At 30.6% G+C, this 21,730-nt stretch overlaps 2 protein-coding genes across 11 annotated transcripts in view; one reads left to right on the top strand and one right to left on the bottom strand.

Annotated features, from left to right (window-relative positions):
- The window catches only part of LOC106458321 (NFATC2-interacting protein-like), a 21,366-nt gene extending 17,705 nt beyond the window's left edge, over nt 1-3,661 (top strand). For all 6 annotated transcript variants that reach the window (XM_013917827.2, XM_013917828.2, XM_013917830.2 and 3 more), the window contains exons 7-8: nt 760-887; nt 2,861-3,661. In XM_013917827.2, the coding sequence (XP_013773281.1) occupies nt 760-887; nt 2,861-3,025 (293 nt within the window). In that variant the 3' untranslated portion in view covers nt 3,026-3,661. The remainder of the gene's footprint in view (nt 1-759; nt 888-2,860) is intronic.
- A 1,695-nt stretch (nt 3,662-5,356) lies between these two features.
- The window catches only part of LOC106458320 (3-methyl-2-oxobutanoate dehydrogenase [lipoamide] kinase, mitochondrial-like), a 112,021-nt gene continuing 95,647 nt past the window's right edge, over nt 5,357-21,730 (bottom strand). For all 5 annotated transcript variants that reach the window (XM_022384501.1, XM_022384500.1, XM_022384498.1 and 2 more), the window contains exons 6-13: nt 19,138-19,185; nt 18,693-18,812; nt 18,114-18,212; nt 16,521-16,594; nt 11,587-11,715; nt 10,529-10,621; nt 9,321-9,476; nt 5,357-8,873 (exon numbers count right to left, since the gene is read on the bottom strand). In XM_022384501.1, the coding sequence (XP_022240209.1) occupies nt 8,729-8,873; nt 9,321-9,476; nt 10,529-10,621; nt 11,587-11,715; nt 16,521-16,594; nt 18,114-18,212; nt 18,693-18,812; nt 19,138-19,185 (864 nt within the window). In that variant the 3' untranslated portion in view covers nt 5,357-8,728. The remainder of the gene's footprint in view (nt 8,874-9,320; nt 9,477-10,528; nt 10,622-11,586; nt 11,716-16,520; nt 16,595-18,113; nt 18,213-18,692; nt 18,813-19,137; nt 19,186-21,730) is intronic.

The following is a 21,730-nucleotide window of genomic DNA, read 5'->3' as shown; positions in this document are numbered from 1 at the left end:
TAATTTTGATTTTAAGATGAAAAATACTTTTATACATCAGAAACTTTCCAAATTTCATGTGTGGAATCTTTATAATGTCCAGATATTTATCAAATGTTTCTTAAGAAAAACTTTGTTTTATCTGTTATTTTCAGTAATTAATATCTGAAATAGTAGTTCAATAAAATTTTAAAGCAACAAACGAAATGACTTGGCCTTTCACCCATGACCCATCTCGAAAGGGTTAACTGTGGCTGCTCTCAACGGCCGCTGAATTTTTGTCAGCCGTACACCATATACAGCACGCTCGCATGCACCTGCTGGAGGTGGACTTTACTCTATATGGCAAATCAGCAGCCAATGGGTGAAATGTACCCAAACAAAGTTTTACACTTTCAAAAATTCTTGGATTAAGCCCTATGTCACTAAGTAATATGCGAAAATAAGCGGTAAACTCATGGTTTGTATTCTTGTTATTTTGTTTTTTTGTGGATGAAGTTATCTACATAGGCATAGCCTGGTATTTGGGAGTTGTGGTTTGTAATGTTTCCAGATAAATGTTAAAATGTATCTCATACTTTTGTTAACTTAATATACCTCAAGTTGATTCTCTGTAAAGAACACCCTACGTTTTGGGTTATAGCAGTTTCTTAGTATTGTGATTTGTTTATTTATTTAATACCAAAGAAAAACCTACTAATTTTGTGACATGACATTTCAAGTTTTAGTTACAAGTTTTATTAGTCAGTGATTTTTTTTCTATGGGTACTCTTTTTGCAGACTGTTTTATTATCAAAACTAAAAAGATGGAAACTGAGAGAATTGCAGAGTCTTCTCAAGCTAACAAAATTACCATTAAAGTTCAGTCACAGAACACAAGGCAGAAGCTTAATTTCACAGTAAACAAAGTAAGTTTTGTAATCTTGTGTTATTGTTTGAAAATATTCACCTAATATTGATTACTATGAATAAAGAATTGTAACTTGATTTTAACATTTTTAATTACTTATTTTCTTTTAGTACATTTTAATATGAGAAATATGAAACTTCCACATGTTCTGTAAAAAGCAGTTTGAACCGAAACAGTTGTTTTACTTGCAGATTATTAATTCAAAGACTGAAGTAAAAATTAGTATTATAAACGTAAATCATTATTCATAAATTCATGAAAGTTTAAAGGGACAAAAAGGGGCTTATTAGCCCATCAAGGATGCACCTTACAGCTCCCAACTATAACCACCCTTACTACTCATGTATTCATCCAATCTTTTCTTGAACTCAGTTATATTTTCTGCCTCCACCACCCTTAAAGGCAGCTCATTCCAAAAGCCAACCACCCTGTTTGAGAAGTAATACTGTCTAAACTGCAGATGGCACCAACACTGCCAAAATATGAGTTTGTGACCCCTTATCCTATTGTTTTCACTGCTTAACACAAAAAAGTTTGATGGATCTATATTATTATTAATACCCTTAATAATCTTAAACTCTTCAATCAAATCCCTTCTCCTCTCCAGAGAAAACTAGTTTAAAGATTTTAGTCTCTCCTCATAGGACAATCCCACCATCCCAGGTATCATCGTAGTGGCTCTTCTCTGAACCTTCTCCAACAATTCAATGTCCTTCTTAAGGAAGGGAGCTCAAAACTGTACACAGTACTCTAAATTAGGCCTTACAAGTGATCTATACAGTGAAACAATAATATCCATTGCCTTACATTCAATATTTCTATAGATGCTAGCAACAATACACTGTTTAGATGATTTGCGTGATTTTTTAAACACAACACCAAGATATTTTTCTTCAAATGCAGTATTTAATGTATTCCCATTTAAATTGTAACAATAATTTGAATTGCGAAAACCTATGTGCATCACCTTACATTTTGGATAGTTAAACATCATCTGCCATGTATTGGCCTAATGCATCAAATGATCTAAATCTCTCTGCAAGTCTGCAGTATCTTTGATACAGTTAGTCACCCCAAAAATCTTAATGTAATCTGCAGACTTCATTATTTTGTCATTCCAGAGTCAATATCATTAATATAAATCACAAACAGCAGAGGATCCAGCACAGAGCCCTGAGACACACCGCTTGTAACTATGATTTTTACATAGATCTCTAAGGAATGTAACTATAACATTATTACCATCTAAAAAATACTATTTTTTAAAAAGTCCATGTTTTCCCCCCTTTTTTGGTATAATCTAGGTAATCAAATTGCACTTGACATCTGCATGCATGTTGTATGTGTCGAACTATCTATATATATTTGAGAAAAAGACAGTCATATGTTTCAAAAATTCAATCTGAAAAGATTGAAATTTCATCAAAATTCTCTAGACTTATGCGAGCCTAAAATTTATTTTGAAGGGAAAGAATTAATTCAACATGTGTGTGTAGTGTTCCAAAATATTTTCTAAAAATTCAAATTTATTTACAAGCTGTGCAAGTTATAAAAGTATTGGAAATTGTAGTTACCTTGACAAAATTTCTTACCTTATCGGGATAACGTAAGACTAATTTAAGGTTATTGAATGTTCACGGCCAGGTGTTTTGGAAGATAAAAATTATAGATCCAACTCCTAGTACAATAAGGAAGTAATCATTTGTGAAAAACTTGAAGATTCTTGAAAATCATTTTCTACTTTCATGTTAGCTTCTTTTTCATCCCTGTGACACATATTTCTATATTTTTATGAATAAGATTTAATTTAGCATCAGAAAAAAAGAAACTGTTGGATTACACACTATATAACAAATGGAAGTATTTGTAGTCTGTTGAAAATGCTACATTTGCACATACAGTATGTTCTGGAAATTAAATTTTCTAAGTTCAAATGCTAAATCTAAAATTTCTTGTAACACTCTGTTTTAGTTTTCTCCACTCTCATCCCTTATGGAAGACTATGCTAAACAGACCAACAACCTTAAGAAGAAATTAACTTTTAAATTTGATGGAGAAATTATATCACATACTGACACCCCAGCTGACTTGGACATGGATGATGGTGACTGTCTGGATGTAAAAGTGACAGAATGAGGATAATTTAATAAAATAGTTTGGATAATATTGATATAATTTAAGTTTCAAAATGTATTTTTTAAAATCTTCACTGTGGATGAAGTACAAAAGTAGACTTAACTTGCATTGGCCTATGTTTGTTTTTAAAATGTAGCACGTTCATAGCTCATTCCCATGCTCAAAAAAATGTGTATATACACATCCAGCATTCATATAAAAATGTGTGGTCTTGCCTTACAAATGTCATATGCAAGATTGATGTTATTGGGTTTCTCAATGTACATATTTCACTTTAATGGATTTTGTACCATGGTATTTTTCTAAGATCTAGAGAAAGTCATCAACAATTTTTATATGTAATGTGGTTAACGTTTAATATTACTTCAAAGTGTTTGATTTTATAAAATATTACAGTATGTAAAGTTTCAAATATCTTAAGTGTATTGTTTTTGGTAGTTAGTAGATATTGTTTATCTTAATGGTGATTTTAAGTGCTGTTATATTCATTAAACGTTTTGTCACTATCTCACAGCTTAATTTTTACATCTAGAGAAAAAGATAATATGCAAATAATATCATCTCTATTAATATCATTTGTTCAATATATTTCATTAGAGTACTAGTAATTAAAGATGTAAAAAATGTGTACTTTTGAAATGAAGAGTTATTAAATGAATTATTTCTGTTTTTTGAAAATAAAAAATTGTAAACACTTATTTTGATGTGTTGCTGTTTACGGAAAAAATTTTATGAAACTGGAAAAATTAATATTTACAATATTTCAAATCATGGCATTAGCTCCTTAAAAATCCAACTCAACTATTCCCAAGTCTTTTTAGTGTACGGATTGATCAAGCAGTGAATAAATTCTAAAATAATTAAAAAAAAAAAAACTTTTTTTTTTAAAAAGTGATTGTATGTAAACATAAAACTTAACATTTGCCACTGTGAATATGAAGGGTATAAGAAATTAATCAAATCAACATATAATACATGAAACTAAATGAAGACTGCAGAGCCTTAATTGAAACTTTCATTTTTCTTCTTCCCAAATTTGGGATTAAACCACATTATCAAGTAAATTAAGGTGTCACTAATAAATTTATATATTACATCTCTTGCAGGTAATGTAATTAAATAGAAAATGGTGAAGGATTATACAAGATATTCATTTGTTGCCAAGTTGATTTAACAGCCTATAGGCAACTAACATTGGTTTAACATATGTAAACAAAAATTTAGCTAAATTTTAAACTGTGCAAATTTTATTATTTGTATATTGTATTTAAAAGTTATATTAAATTACAAAATTAACTAGTTAGTGTATTGCACTTGTTCACAAAAAGAAAGTCAAGGTCAATACTAGTGGTGTGGAGTATGTCATTTCCTAAAATTCTGACTCAAAAGTGGTCATAAGTTTTTTGTTCTGTTTTGGGCTAAGCAAATTTTCAGTTTCTAGCGGTTTAAACCCAGATTATTTACATCCTCTTAGATATCCTAATTGTGGAAGTACTTGAAACTTCAATCTTGATTGCAAAAAGGAAGAAAAACAAAAAAAAAACTTGAGCTCGAAAGGAAAGTGTTGGAAGAATATAGGTTTAGATCAATTTTAAACATTAACTTAGTTTTAGCAAGTTATATTATCCTACACTGACTGTTGATTTACAGGTTATTTGCACAAAGTGTTAAACTGATACGAGGACAAATATTTGATTTTTTCAGTATTTGTCCCTCAATGTTTTTATTCATGTTACGGATCAGACTATATACTAATGCATTGTGTTTTACTAACCAAAATTGTGTGAAGTTTAACAGCTCAAACTGTTAAGTGTTGGATTGTTATAGACATTCCATCTTTATTCACAGGAAGTACTCTTGATATAAAAGAATTTTTAATAATTAAATCTGTTTCATTCACTAGCTGGACATCTGGTAAAACTACTTTACTTTCCATCTGTCAACACCAAAAAAATATTAAAAGCTTTTATTTTTTTGATTCAGTGCTACAAAATTCCTGTATACTAGTATAGTCAGTGTAACAGTGTCTTTTAATTATCAGTAATGGCAAACTTTATTGTGGTAAATAGCTATTTGTTTGCTATATTTTTTTTCTACAAATTCTGAATCCAATTTCCTGTAGGATGAATTGGTCATAATTACCGAAAGGTGCTCTATGTTAGACAAAAATAATAGTCATACTGACTTTCCTATTCTGACATAACTTTCTAGATTCTGTAATATCCTTAATGTTGTATAGCTTGCCTTTACATAGCAGTAAGTACAAATTATTCATAATGCTTATCAAAACACATACCTCATAAATTCTTTTTTACAAATAACCAAGGTTATCACATGGAACTTTTGGAAACATACAAACATGATAAAAGGAGAATAAATTAAAATGCTTTTATTTTTTTATTAGCATCTCTGCCACAAAGTTCACAGGGGTTTAAAATGCCAATTCTTTGAGTGTTTCAAACTGTATAAATCCTGCCATGACAAGAACTGATTTCACCAACATTTTGACACATCATTTCATTCAGTTAATTTCACCAACTAATAACAGGTTTATTCACATGTACAGGGTCCTTATATAGCACAACATACAAAACAATGACCCTTTTATTAGCATAGACATGCATTTCAGGTGACTTAATTTTGCGTCTGAACATGATGTACTGCAAATATTTAATTTTAAGCTTAATCAACAGCTTATGTTTTCTGTTTAAGTGCAGGGTGGTAAGTTGAACTTGTCACCATTATACAACAACTTACCTGGGCACAAAAATTCTCAAGAATTGAAAAAAATAGTTTTATCAAAATGCAAATGCTAAATGATTATTGTTTTGCTTCTTATGATAAGTTTTTGTCAGAAAAACACTTAATAGAAATCTCAAGATCTCTTTGCATATCTTAAATATATTTGTTCTGAAAGTTTTTAATCTTTAACGTTTTCCTTGCACAATCAATTTTTTCATATTAAAAACAGTAATAAATATTACACTGCTATCAATTCAAGGCATTTTATTTAGATGCTGTATCGGTAATGTCACTGGCTCACTTTATAATGCAACAATTTCTTTTTTAGGCTACAGAATAACCGAAGGTAAAAGTAATTGTTTGTTACAACTGTTACAGTATGAATGTCATTTCTACACTGGCAGAACATGATTATATTTGTGTAAAGACATTCGTAATAAGGCTGATATTTTTTAATACTACATTCTTTATCAAGTCCATTTTGAATAGTATTTCAACCACACTGTTGTCATGTTCATTGCAGTTGATGCATTTTGCTCAATACAGAGCTCAGACCAGCTGGACACAACAAACACAATAGTAGCTAGAACACTATTTATAAAAGCTATTTGTTACAACGATTTTTCTGGTGTGAATGCCTTTTCTAAACTGGCAAACTGTGATTATGGTTAATTATACTAGTTATAAGACTGAATAAAGAATGTAGTGTTAAAAATATAATACGCCTAATACTAATGTCTTATGACAAGTATAAATGCACTGTTTTGACTTGTAATACATCATGTGAACAGCAGGTTTTTGACAATACAATGTTCACCATTATTCATAGTCAAACAATATTTATTACCATGTTTTCCTTCCATTTACCCTTGCAAACAATGAAAAAAAAGAGTGGAAAATTTATTTTCAGATCTGCAAAATAATGGATTTGAAAATCCTCACAGTACCAAAACATTTATTCATAAAGTATAAAAATGGATGATTATATAGAGTTAAAATTAAACAAAAAGTTTATAATTCACCTAACCACATTTATTGCAAGCAACAATAATGTTGTTAGTAAAAATAAAGAGAAAAACCTTTTTATACAACAGATAATGACTAGCTACTAACTGTCACCAATAATGTAAAAATATTTACACAATTAGCAACTTTTTTTTCTTATGAGCAAAATTTTTTTTTGGGGGGGGGGGGTACGAATGGGGATAAATTATGAAACTAGTATAAATTGTTTTACTTAAACCTGAAAAGTCATACATCATACTTTTGTTTAAAACGCTTTTAAAAAACAATTCCAATCCTCATTGAATCTTATTGCAAAAAAAAAAAGATTTGACAATAATAAGTACAATAATTTTTTAAGCCTAACCTTTCAGTGCTGGAAAAAATGTACAGAATTAAAAAACAAAAGTTTGGAAAATGTTAAAATTTGTAAGAATGACTTAAAAATATCACAAAAATCTTATGTAGTATAAACTGAGGAGAAATAAACAATTTTAAACATGTGGGATCTAAGATGGTGACAACTTACTCACCATCATGGTTATTCTAAATAATGTTGAATAACTTTCATGGGTGAAAATTCTCGATTGTAGACAGAAATCCATAAAAATGTCCTTTTCTAAGTCCATTCATATGACTGGTGTTGAAATGCAAGTAAAATCTGGGAAGGGAGCAACACAGAACAAATCCTCCTGCATTCAAAGCTCTACCTCCGATTTAAAAATGGATAGCAAGCCCCATCTATAAAATGCATATGTTTATGACATAGGAATGGTGTTATTTATGACACGAGTTACATGCTGCTTGTATATGTACCTAGGTTAATGGTAAGTGAAGTGATAGATCACACGAGCTGTGCATTTCCTCTCTGCTCTAGGTTTTTCTGCAGTTTAAAAGTGTGGCATATAATAGAGGGTTTGTCTGTGATAGAAGTTCACAAGAAAGTTATGAAACAAGTAGAGATGGGCTTGGCTTGATGAAAAAAACTCTACTGCTAGACAGCTACAATATTAGTGTAAAACTTTGCTAAGTCAGAATGTGTTTATTGCAAAGTATAAAGCAATTCAAAATCAGCTGATAAATATAAATTAATTGTTTACAGTTGAGTTAGTGGGCAACTGAAAAATTGTCACAAGACAGTTATTGAAACCATAGGCATTATTATTGCAATTAACTTAATGAAATATGTGGTTGATGAAAAAATATTTTCTTAATCATTGTAACTGAATAACGTTAATATATCAGAGGCTTTCAAGTTTAGAAAAAATAAGTAAAAAAATTCCACTCACAATGTGGGAAAAAAAGTTTAGCATTTATATATATACATTTGATACTATGTGAAATGAAGGTAAGTGATCTGCTAGTTGTTATTTTGACATGTAAAAATCTAAACGTTCAAGATCGGTATGAAATAACCGGTTAATAGGAAATATAATGAAAGCTTTTCTTTTATTATTATTAATTCTGCCAGTACTAAAACAAACATTAGATGAGATCCTCCCATGCTTTGATACATTTTCTTAGAACATAAGAAACAAACTGACTTACAAATATCTTTAATCATTTTTGGTAATTAGTTAAATTATATCAACAATGAATAGCAAAATCACAACCTAATGAGGAAAGAGATTCTAGTAAAAAGTGATACAATATTTACCTGAGAGATAACTATCACCAGTGGAAACTCATAAGCTTTAGAAATAAGTTACTTTTACCTTTATATACATTTTTAACAGCTGCAGCATTGTTATATAATAACTCTACATTGCAAAGAGAATCTGTAATAACTCCACTATAAATCCCAAACACATCAGAAAACAGTAAGAAGTTTATGTAATTGGAAATTGCAAATATTCGTATAACACTATAAAAAAAACATACAATTTTTTGCTAGGATATTCTTTATAGAATACTTGATATACAAGTGTTCTTGTAATAGCATCATTTCAGAAGTTTATTTTAAATCCTGAAGCTTCCTTTTTTTCCATCAATGTGCTTCAACCTTAGATAGACATCAGTACCAATTCCTTGCATTGTTTCAATGGTCAGATTTCCTCCTAAATATTCTGCATAAGCTTGCGTTGTTGGCAAACCAAAACCAAACCTGTTCGGATGCAAGTTTTTATACTTTATTAAATGTAATACTTCAACTAATTGTTTCAAATGAGATAGAGCTTTTAACACATCCAAATATACAACGTAAAATAAAAAGCGTCTCATTCCAATTAGTAATTACACATGCATTATCACAGACTGCACGTACAGATGTTTTATGTACACAGTACCTCCTGTCATATATGTTGCTAACCTGTTTCAGAAATACTAAATGTATAGAACAGATATTACTTACTTGTCTCAAAGTTTAACACTCAAAACAAACATGCTTATCAGGTTGGTTGAACACCACCCATTTCAGTAAAAGAATAACAAGATATAAGATTACTGTTTGTAAGAGATTAAACTAGTTGATAGCATTCCTTTTTAAAGTTGTTTATAAATGACTGGCAAAAAGCATTAAAATAATGAACTCAATGTAAATAACTCTACATACCCATGCATTGGCCCAGATGGTCCATGGTTGGACTCTGAAATCATTGTGCTAAACACCCCAGCTCCTTCCTCTTCTGAGTGACTGGCAGTAGTAAAGTGGTACTGGGTAACATGGTTGAGAAGATGGTGGGGAATACCTCCACCACGGTCAGAGACCCTTGAGAATAAATAAATAAGAAAAAAATAATCAATACATGTTTGATTTATAATTGATTTTAAATCATTTGTATTCTACAATTATCAACAAGAATGAAAGAATCGAATAAAAACTTACATGGCAATCATTTCAGTTTTCCTTTATTTTATTATACTTTTAATTGAAAACCTATTAAACCATTTACTGTGGCTAGGACATATAGGTTCCAGCCACAGTGAAAGGGTTAAAGATAACTCAATACGCTTTGTTGGAAACTTGATAAAAGAAAGTATTGAGGGACAATTGGAGAAGTTACATCATCATAAATACTTTAGCTTCCAATATAATTATATGATAAGTTTCTTCTTAGGAGTAACAATCACTTAGTAATTAAACTTCAATTCATGGGATTTTTGTAAGGAATTATATTAATCTAAGCACAAATGATAAAGGTTTCATACATTTGTTACAAAAACGAAAATTAATCATTAAAATATTAAAAAAAATCATGAATAACTGGTAATTATTCTTGACCAATATAACTAGAACCCATAAGTAAATAGTGTTGTTTCTTCCTACAGGCCTTCAAATTAACTTAATATTTGGTGATGATAGCTGGTGAATGTGAGTGAGACCACATTCTATTTTAAATTTTATGTCTTGCACTTCAGTTTTAACCAATAATAATTAAAGTTAGTGCCATAAGAGTTCCAATGTAGATGATTTGGGAAAAGGTCTAGAAGTCAGAAAGGTCATATTAAATGAAGAAATATTTTAAACAAGGTTTTAGTTTGAAGTTTCATAGTTGAATACGCCGATAAAAAAAACTACAAGTTTAATTGACTTAATTGTTCATTAAAGAAGATGCCTACAAATTTATAATACATATCTACTAGTTCTGCAAAGATTCATAAGTGGAAGATTGGGATTTTGGAAGAAAAAAAGCAAGGACTAAAATTTGACTAATAACTTGTATGTTATAAAAAAAATATTCAACTATAATAAGGCAATACAAATACATGTTCAAGTGCATACTTTTATAAATATACATGGAAACAAAAGGTCAGTATTACCTTAAAATAAAGTCCACATCATTGTTAGCTATAGTTACTGTTACTGGAGGAAGGCTGGATTCAGGTGTACCTGGATGGCTTTCAATAGTGGCCCTGTATGTAAGGAATCTCCATTAATAAATAGTTTGTTTAAAATGAGCAAAAAAGTTCAGTATCACATTCTTGTAAATAAAACAGGCTTACTTGCTAGTAACTGTCATATTATATCACAATAAGACTGATTTTTATCATATGTCATTACTAACCCAAAAACAGTATTTTTAAGAAGAGTAAATAATAGTATTTCAATTACTAGCCTATTGTCCACTGCTGAAAAGGCCTTAGGTTAAACCCAGAGCACTGAGGCTGACTGGATTACAACATACAAGGCATTAATTGTAATACCATTTAGATTGATCATCCATGAAATGTTAATTTTCATGTATATAATAATGACATTTTTACATCAGAAAAATATAAACAGTTTTAGTTCTAAAGAGCTATCCACAAAATATAATTTTGTAATAACTTCTACCAGAAGAGATGCTAAAATTCTACAATAATAAATATTCTTAATTACGAATAGACAAACTGCAAAAAGCTTTTATGATCACATTACCTTAGGTCATCAGTTGAGTACTCTTGCTGCTAGCATTAGTTTTTGCACTTAAGATTACTCTTAACTGAATTGTGTTCTTAAAGCAGCCTTTTCATTTTGTTACACTGCTTATTAATTCACTGCACAGCCTTTTCCCATAAAGTAGTGTTCATGTTACGAAATTGCTCTTCCTTTAAAGTTTCATTTTTTTTTTGTTACATTTATTTCCAATGAATAGTTAATAAGTTATTTTATTTTAGTACTAGGTTTGGAATTAGCAGGGCTAGCTGACAAAAAAACCTAGTGGGTTCTAGAGTTTAGCCAGAGATCATTAATAGACATTTTGTTACCCAGGGTGCTGAAGCTGAAACATTATTAAAATAAGCAGTTTTTATGGACCTCATGTTATGTTTACTTACAGAAAGTTAATTTTTCCCTACTAAATATTTAGTAGAAAAACATTCAAAAGACACTTAGCTACCTGACTGCATTTTTCAGCAGTTCTGGAATTATGTAGTCAATCGGAATCTGAATGTATGGAAAACTAGCAGTAATGTGTCCATTACATTTGATAACTGGAGTTTTCCCATACTTGTGTTCAGCAATTTGTCTATAAAAAATAAAAAATAATGAATGAAAAACCTCAACAAGTATTTCTCTTACATTTGATAAAGATCTTTCACATACTTAAATCCAGCAATTTGTTTGAAATACAAAAAGTGTAAGAAGAGCTTACGAGTAATTCTGGACAATTTCTTATGTGGCCTTCTTTGAAGTCTGATGAATACACTGTCTTTACATATGCATCTAGTTTCTACATAATTCTATAGGTAATAACATTAAAACAAAGCAACTGGATTTGTATCAGATGATAATACTGCATATATTGTTGTTTTTGTCACATCAAGGACAATTCGAGTCCAAGTCACATTTTCTATAATTCCATAACAAATTATTTTACTAATATGGAGGTATAATGAATCCTGTACAGGTTTTATTTACACATTTTCACACTTATATTCAAGTTTTAGAGTAACACATCAGTACTGTGAGAAAGTAATAAATCAATATAATATATACACACACACACACATATATATATATATATACATACATACATATGTATATGCAAACATTTTTGCTCCATATTTAATAAGTTTTAATCATTACGCCACCATATTTTAGCCAACTACTTCCACAACCAAATAGTCCACAATACAAATCTCCCACTTCAATCTAAATGCATTTTTAGTTTCAGTATATAGAAGTAGATATACATAAAATACAAAAAAAAAGCTTTGTATCATCAACAGTTAGACCTAAATATAACACTGTTTTATTTTGTATGCTCTGTCAGAAAGATCAAATGTTAATGCAAAGCTACACAACAACATTAATATGAAAAATACAAGGACTACCTTAAAATCTAAGAATTTAATTTTTTTGAAATAACACCATTTTCAACTTTCCAATTATCCATTTGACTGGGGTTCATATGGACACCACACAAGTACTTAAAGGATAAGTATCCTTTTCTCTAGTTTTACAAAATAAAGAATCAGATTTAAAAGATATAATAACCACTGGCTGGAATACAACATAGTATACTTTAGCTTTTCACTTTAATAAAAATATACTTTGTTGTAACAGTTTCTATTGTTATTGTTCATTTGAATTATTTGATGAAAAAATAATAATTCTGGTCTACTTAATGATAACAAAAATGTTTAATTTCTTCAATTACAACTTCAGTTAGTTTAACTAATGCTAACTCTAAGTTCACAGTAGACATTAACATAATTTCACTCACTTGGTAATATTCTCATATGTACAGTAATTCTTGCACATATAACTCAATATTGACAAAACTGAACTAACTAGTTGTTAGTAGCAAATAAGTTGATTAACAAACTTGCTAACTGAATAATCATCAAGCATCCACATTAACAGACTCCAAATAAATCGTCTACTTATGTTTTTTTTATATATTGTTAAAATAGTTTTCTAAAACATCAAGAAAGATCTCTCATTAAATCCCTAGAAAGTGATATCCAAAGTCCCTCTGGCTACACAAATGTTCAAATTAAAAAAAAAACAGCCTACAACAATGCCCCTTTCTGGATTGTGAAATTCCTTCAACAATCCTAATACAGAAAGAAAACTCTGGTGCACTGAACCTAAACTTCCATCATTAATGCTAAATTAGCTCTTGACATTTACATTCAGAAATATACCCATTACAATCATTAGTTGTGTAAAATAACATAAAATTATTATTTTAATTAACAAAACAAAAACATTCTTTCAACAGTATACTGTCCAATCAGCAAATGTTTCAGTTTGTTTTCTTTCTGTGGATTATGGTATGAAGATGGTATGACCCCTTGCTCTTTATCAATATTTGCTGTCTTGCCACTAGGTTTTTTTTTTTTTTCAAGCAGATGGTTAAGAAATTCCCCTGAAGGCTCCATAACTGGTGATATTATGGAAGTGGTCTTAACAGGAACACAAGGTTTTTCAATAGGTACACCTAGTTTTGGTAAAATCTATGAAGTTAGCCAGTTCGCCATTCTTCCACTGATGTACCTTCAAAGACAATCACGGTGGATGATCTTTGGTTTAGACCAACTGTCTTTTTCTGTTGCATTTTAGGTTGGATTTCTCCATTATCTTGTGTTTCCATTATTGTTATCAACAGAAGCTTAACTTCTAGTGTTGTATTAGTCATCTAACACAGAAAGGATTTCTTGGACAAATACTATGAAAATGATTGAAGCAAGCTTAACCTCACATCCATGCCTTCACTTGAAGTCTCTTCCCAACATATACACTTTGTGTTAGTTACCCACATATGTTGTGTAGAAAAGTTTCCCAGAGTTAGGATGCATACCAACCCTCTTCTTGCCAGAACTTTATGACTAATTGCTGTTCATATCAATTCACCTTGTTGTTTCATCTCTCAAGGCAATTTTATAGCTTTCATTACAAGATCACATCAAACAATGGTAACTGTATAACCAGAGTCAAATAAACTTGCAACTTATTACAAGGCTTTGCAACAATAAATCTGTTGACTCATGGACCAATTCCTTTAAATAATACACTTCTTACTTATATATGAGAACATAGAGTATTCTCATCCTCAGTCCATTATCAATTGTTGATTCATCACACTTTCACATGTATAGTGATTTCTTTCTGCCATCACCAATTGGAAGCAATTTCTATTTCCTAAAGGTTTTTGTCTAGAGTTCTTCACAATATTTCTTTCTAAATTGCAGTTGAAGCATTTTCTGTCCTCTGGTTTACTTCTTCCACTCTGAGTAAACAGTTGTCTAATTTATCCTTTGAGCTTTTCTACACTATCATCAAATTGATTTACTGTTTGTACAGTATGTGATCTAAGAATATCAATTCCTGTATGGTATCATTAGTTCATCACCAACCATAAAGAAGTACAAGTACTCTACATTTTCATGATTTGCATATTCTCATCTACTCAGTGTGTATAAACTGGTCATCTGCCAATGAATTAATCATTAAGCATCTGTACAAGATAATTGGATAAGCCTTTCCACATCTTCAGAAAATTCAGCTAAGGTCCCCATCCTTCCTCCTTACACTGTTCCTGAACTTTACTTTAGAAATTTCCTTCTGATGTGACACTCCAAATCTACTTGATAAGTCAGCCATTAATACCTGATAGTTGTTAATGGCTCTGTTGAAAGGATACTTAACAATGTTAAAGTTGGTCCTTTTAAATAAGCAGTAAGATTAATATCTTGCTGTTCAATGTTCCATCCATTTACCTTGGAAATTATTTCAAACTGTGTGACATGCTTCCCATGGTACCTTTCCATCATAACCTATTGAAATGTCCTGCTGAATTCTTAAGGAGGTAGTGATTTAGATGAAGTAGTTCAGGAAGGTTCTGCAATCATAGGTAGCAAAAAAGTGGATGTATAGTGGTAACATGTGTGAACTAGATAGGTTCTCCTTATGCATATTTCATACCTAATATTATCTTGATATTGGAATTCTTCAGTGGATATATAAAAGGTGTGGTTGATCTTTTTATAATTTCCAATTCAGTTTCCAGATGTTTTATCCTGGAATTGATATTCTTTTGTACTTCCCTTCTTTACTGTGTCATTTTGTCTTCCCTTTTCACTTTGTTGATGCAGTTTTTATTTCAATTTTATTGTTATAATCCTTCTGTACATTTTCTATGGTTTCCTTGATCTTATCTTTACTCAAGTTGTTTTCCATGATTCTTCTGTAAAACTGTTTCAATCTTGAAATTCCTTTCTTAATTTTTTGCTCTTTCTTCTTGAACTTTTTCAATTGTCTTTCAACTGTTTCATCATTCACAGCAAGTTTTTTGTCTCACTTTGAATATGTGTCACCATCTTGAAATTGGATCTTGATTTTTCACTTTACCAAAATAATTTCACTTTTCCTGATTGGTTGTTTTTTATATTATTATTAAGTAAAAAAAAATAACAATGAAAAAATTCAATGTACTTAACAATAACAAAAATGCTTTATTTCTCCTACTATAACTTTTTTTGGATCGCTTAACTAATGCTCACAGTAGATGCTAATACAACAATTTCACTTAGTTCCTAATTTTCTCATATGTAAAGGATTTCTTGCATCTAGTTTTTCATCAAAACAAACTCAACATTCACAACACTGAAAACTAACTGGCTGACAGTAACAGACAAATGGATTAAAAACATGAATGCAATCAAACATCTACTGGAACAGACTCACAAATAAAGTATCATCTACTCTAGCCTAACTTGTGTTTATATACTTCCCAAATAGCTTCCTATATTTCAAAAAAGTTCTAGTGATTAATACATGTCTAGAATTCTGATATTAAAATTCCCTGTTACTAAACAATCCAATTTTCTAAAATAATATAGATAAATGTGCCACTATTTTCTAAAAGTTTCAAGGTGCATTTTTAAGTTTCTTATCATTCAGTAGTTCTTGCAGTTTTTTTATTTTTGGTACTCCAATATTCTCCCTTTCAAGAAATTACTCTTTTTATCTTCCCGTTTTGTAAATTTTCTCCATTTTCATTTAACTGAAATCACAATGATGGATGTTAATTTTGCCACACAACAAAGTTTACAATTAAAAAAAGAGTAAATTTAAGTTAATTTATTCATTTGAAAACTGGTACTGTGTGGGATATACAACTGGATGTGAACTTACAAATGTTATAACCCTAGTTCACAACAATGCCAGCCAGCCATCATCTCAACATCCAATGGATTAAAAAAATTGGAAACTCTGGCTTTTAGCAAGGTTGTATTGTAGGATGGTCTACAAAACTGGGGAAGTTTTAAAGTGGTTAATCATGTAGTTAAATTCATTTCATCTTGAAATGTATTAATATCTTACCTGGAATAATCAGCCCAATAGTCCACTACTTCTTTGAGTTTCATAGCAGTATTGATGATACCAACATGATTAGGCTAAACACAAGAAAAGAGGGTTTATTCGATTAAATTACATACTTTACACAGACTGAAAACTGTAGAAGCAAAATTATTTACAGTTGAATGGGTATTTTTATACTTTACTTTTGAGTAAATTAAACTGAATTAAAGCCACCTAAGAATGTGGTGTTCACACACACACACACACCAACAGATTTGAAAATAATATATTCTAACTAACATTTGTATAGAGCATGGTCTGTGTGTCCAGTATTAAAATACCTCTTAGTTTACTTACTAATTTTGAAGAAAACATTTTTACAATAAGATTAATACAAAGTAATTTGAAAGAAAAAATAATTATGCATCTGTACATAATAGGTACAGAAACAAATTCATCTAAACACCAGAAGATGCCACCACTTAAGAATATTTATGAAATCCCTACAGGTTGTTAATATATTTTATGGGAATAAAACCTGTTTTTTTCTCCCTAAAAATGGCTGGATAAGTTATACTTTGCAAATACCCATTTCAATATCAAAACTCCAGTTTTTCACTTCTGAGCAGGGAACATAGGTGATCATGCACAAATGCATTAAACCATAACAGTTACAATGGTACCTTGTTAGAGAGATATAAAACACAAGTATTGCTTAGTTTAAAATAAAACAATTTCGAACACAGAAAATGATTTTTTAACACAAGTAATCATATTAAATTTACTGTTAAATCTAACAGGTAAGCTTACATAAATACTAAACATTGTATATAAACTCAAGTGAAAATATTAGGTTAGGAATAAAAGTTAGTTTGTTAGTTATGTTTTAAAAATAAGTCACATGAAGTCCTGTTTCCTGATCTCTTGATATCAACCCTTTTAATAATTTAACAAAAAAGAATAGTCACAAAATTCAACTTCACAGAGTGACAACCAGGATAAAGAAATATTTACTTATTTTGTGTGACATTACTATACTTTGTTGTGTTATACAGTCTGCTTGTTGTACCACATTCCAATGCATCGATTGAAAGAGCATTTTCAGTGGTGAGAAAGATCGTAACAGAGAACAGGACTGATTTAGGGCATGACACAGTATTTGGCCTTTTGAACTGCAAGTTTAACTCAGATTCCTCAGTCAGTAAATACAAGCGCAGCCAGCAGGTATTGAAAGATGCCAAAAGTGTAACTTAGGAATATAACAATGAACACTAATCAGTATATAAGCCCACTAACAAAGAACACTAATCAGAATGTATGTATTTTGTTATTTTTCAATTGTTACAATAAAAGTATATAACAATATTAGCAGATGACTGTGATTCTCTTAGTACATAAACCCACTGTAAATGGAAAAAAAAAAGGAAAACATCATTTCAATATTATAAGTGTAAATAAATGTCTGAAGTTCCCCAGAATGCATAAAAGTGCACCTTTTTTCCAAATTTTCTCTGGGAGCATGCTACTCGCTGTTGTGGTGCCTCCATAAAATGACTCTTGATTGCGCAACTCTCAGAGTATACACAGATAAAAAATGAAGGATGCATAACCTACCTGTTCTTGGTGTAGAGCTAAATGATGTTCTGCAAGCATTCTAATTCCCAATCGTGAAGTTAGTGTTTGATCCAGAAACTGTTGAACCAGTTTTTCTTCCTATGACAAAGTCAACAAAAACTATGTTTTTAGATACAACAAATATGATTTCCACTCAATATATAATAACACATTTAAACACAAATGTTTAGAATCATTATAAACAACTTAAAATTCTACTGTTCAAAATAGGAAAAACAAAAAACTGGTGGAATGCTCTGCAAACATGACAATTAAACATTTTCATAAGCACTGCTAAAAACTTTCCCCTTAACCTTGAGATATTTATCAAATAACATGGGTTTTGTAGTTAAGTATTTCAACAACAACACAAACACACACTGGTGGATGCTCTGCAGACATGACTATTTAGCATCACATTTCATAAGCACTGCTTGTCTTGAGATATTTATCAAATAACATGGGTTTTGTAATTTAAAGTATTTCAACAACAACAACACATATATATAAAACTTTAAAAGAAATATTTCTCATCTATAAATGTCATTATTCACATAACTGCTTATTCTAGATTGTTACCTTGATATATTTTCTGCATTCCTGAAAGCCAGATGCTAGTTTAGTAACTTCGTCTCGATGATCATCTAATAAATCTCTCAGCATTTCACTATACTGCTTATCCAATTTAAAATCTGTGATCTAATAAGGAAAAAATACCAAACAGGTGTATTTTAACCAGAAAATATTTAAATTGAATTAGTAAGTGACAGAAAACCAGCAAATAACTGTTTATTACCAAAAATAGATTTATATGTTGCACTTCAAGACCTTTCTTCAAAACAAACTGTCTACAATCTGAAAAATTTTATTACTTAGTACAGAGATTTAAGAAAAACAAAAATAACTCATGATTTTATTTTTTTAATGATAAAATATTGGTTATTTCCTAAAATTACAAAGAGAAATTAAAAAATGGATTGCTTAGATTTGTAAAGTTAATCAAAAACAAAAATATTTAACTTACAGCTGGGAATTCTGATAACATGGAAAAGGCTCGGATGTAAAGTTCATGCTAAAAAGCAAAAAATATATTCTTTTAATAAAAGTTGTCTAACAGATCATACAGGAAATATATTTGGACCAACTTTACAGTGGGTATAGTATAATACTTCTTCACTAGAGAAGAAGGAGAAACATACATCATCAGAACTCATCACATACTTAAGTCATTAACTGCACAGTGTTTACTCTAAGCACTACTGAAGCTATGCTTTCCTATATGCAGCTGCAAGAGCGGTTTTAACCTCATTATTGACTGTTATACAAGACATCTTTGTAGTTAATGATCTGATTAAATAATATAACATAAAAAAACGAGTGTTTGTATGTGTACACACACACACACACACACACACACACACACTCATATACAGAAAGAGAGAGATGTTCACTAGCTTTTGCTATGGAAACAGATGAAATGCAGTTTTAAGAAAAATTATAATCTTATTATCTTTAAACATGAGTATGAATCTTATGGTTGCTGTACTAAGATTAGAGTAGTGTTGTTCATTTTAGGAACTTTTTTTTTTTTTTATCAGAAATAAAGTACTGGCATTAACTATTCAAGGTAACTGTAAAAAGTTACATGTGCAACTAAAACTTGCCTATCCAGACAAACACTTTACATGGTTTATTTAAGAAGCATTAAACACTGTAAAATGGAAAAATAATACCTGTAACTTCATTTATATGTAGACAGAATTCAAACAAAAAATTCAAAGTTGTAAAGAATTACTAAATATCTTCAATAATGAGCATTACAGATAAAAGCTGGATTCAGAAAGTGAAAGGGAACTCTTTTAACTCTGTTTTAAGTTTATCCAAATGTCATGTTTTCTTTTAAATCCTCATATTTTAGCTTTACATGAACCATAGTACTGTAAGAATTCAGTAATTTATTTCACTTTTTTTTTAGATCCAGGATTGTTTTCTTTTTCTTAGAGTCATGTATACAAGTATTGTTTTTAAGACCCTGGTCACGAAAAACCAACCTCTAGACATCGCACCAAATTTTGAAATATGTTCCAGAAGACACCGATTGGTAAAAAACTACTTGACTACTATTCAGAATCTTTTTTCAGATTTGAAATCCATGAAGTATGAAAAAAGATACAGCTGTATGTAAATTCTATTGTTCATGAGGACTAAGTTAATCTATTTGCATATCTAAATCAATAAGTGAGGCAGAAAATACAGCAATTTATTCCTGCAAATATGAATGTTCCATTTCACTATGTCTTCAGGAATTGTACTATCACTATCAATCAATACCCTCATTTAGCTGGAGTTAAAGTAAAGAATACCTTTATCTTGGAAATGGTGACACAAAATCTATCATGCCAATTTCCTAGAAGGACTGAATTCATCAGAATCTGATGAGCTTTATTGGTAGACACTTTCCTACTTTTGATTCTTTACCCCCCCCCCCATTTCATATAACTCAATTTACTTTTCCACACACTCCCTGGGTATTTCTTTCGTATTCCATGGATAGCATGCCCACCCTTCTGACAATGCTTCTGGACAAAGTCTAGTAGTTTCATCTTCTACACTGCTTATATCCACTTCAGCACGATTACAGTGGACCAGATACAGTCCTTGGTTAATAGCTAGTGATTTAGCAGTAATCCCAACTTAATCTTGTTCATTCAACTCAAAATTTTCACATCTATAAGGTGTAAATAATGGTGCCTTGGGGGATGTAAATGACAACCTCTTTTCAATATTCAGTTCATTTGCTCCACATGTATTAAGCTTGGATGCTACAACAGCTTCTGCCTTGGATATGTTGGATGAAAAATGATTTTAGCAGCATTAGCCTCCCATTGAACCTCATGTGTGCTTCGTCTTCCAGTTTTTGCTTTGAACTTTTTCACTAACATTTGACCATTCAACAGATTGGCATCAAGTAATTTTCCAGTAGTGCCTGCGATACCATCTCTAAATGTTAAGGCCTTGTATATGTCCATTTCTGTAGTTATGTCATTTCCATCTTCCACAAATGAATTGAATGCCAAATTCAAATATGAAAAGTGGGTATCCAGTCTCCATCTACCAGTTTGATCCTCCGTACAAATCCACTTTGTGCCTGTCAGTGGTAGACTGCATTCCAACATTGAGATGGTGTGTGTGTGTGTCTCTCTCTCTCTCTCTCTCTATATATATATATATGGGATCAGATCCTGTGAGGCAAAGCATGTACCATCGTCACTTTGAACAATCACCCTATGGACATCAAGACAATTTGTCCTAACATCATGTACCATCTCTTTCAGTATAGCCACAACTTGTACATTATCTTATCCTGTGTATCCTTCTGCCACATAATCAATGAATTCGTACTGAAATCTAGGAACACCTTCATCGTCACACACCCATCAGACCTTCAATGAACCAAGCTATGACAAACATTTTACCAAAGTACTCCACTTGACCATTCTTCTTTAACTTTGTTGATTGCATCAAATTGAACTTTTGCTCTAAACCTATGAGCCATGTACCATAATGTTGTCTTTTGTACAATCAGGGTGGATGCTAACATTGATTCTACTTCCTTT

The sequence above is a fragment of the Limulus polyphemus genome, unplaced genomic scaffold (assembly GCF_000517525.1).
Source record: "Limulus polyphemus unplaced genomic scaffold, Limulus_polyphemus-2.1.2 Scaffold444, whole genome shotgun sequence".
NCBI classification, from domain to species: domain Eukaryota; kingdom Metazoa; phylum Arthropoda; class Merostomata; order Xiphosura; family Limulidae; genus Limulus; species Limulus polyphemus.
Note: the sequence above shows the minus strand (reverse complement) of the source record. Positions and strands in the feature narration are given on the sequence as shown.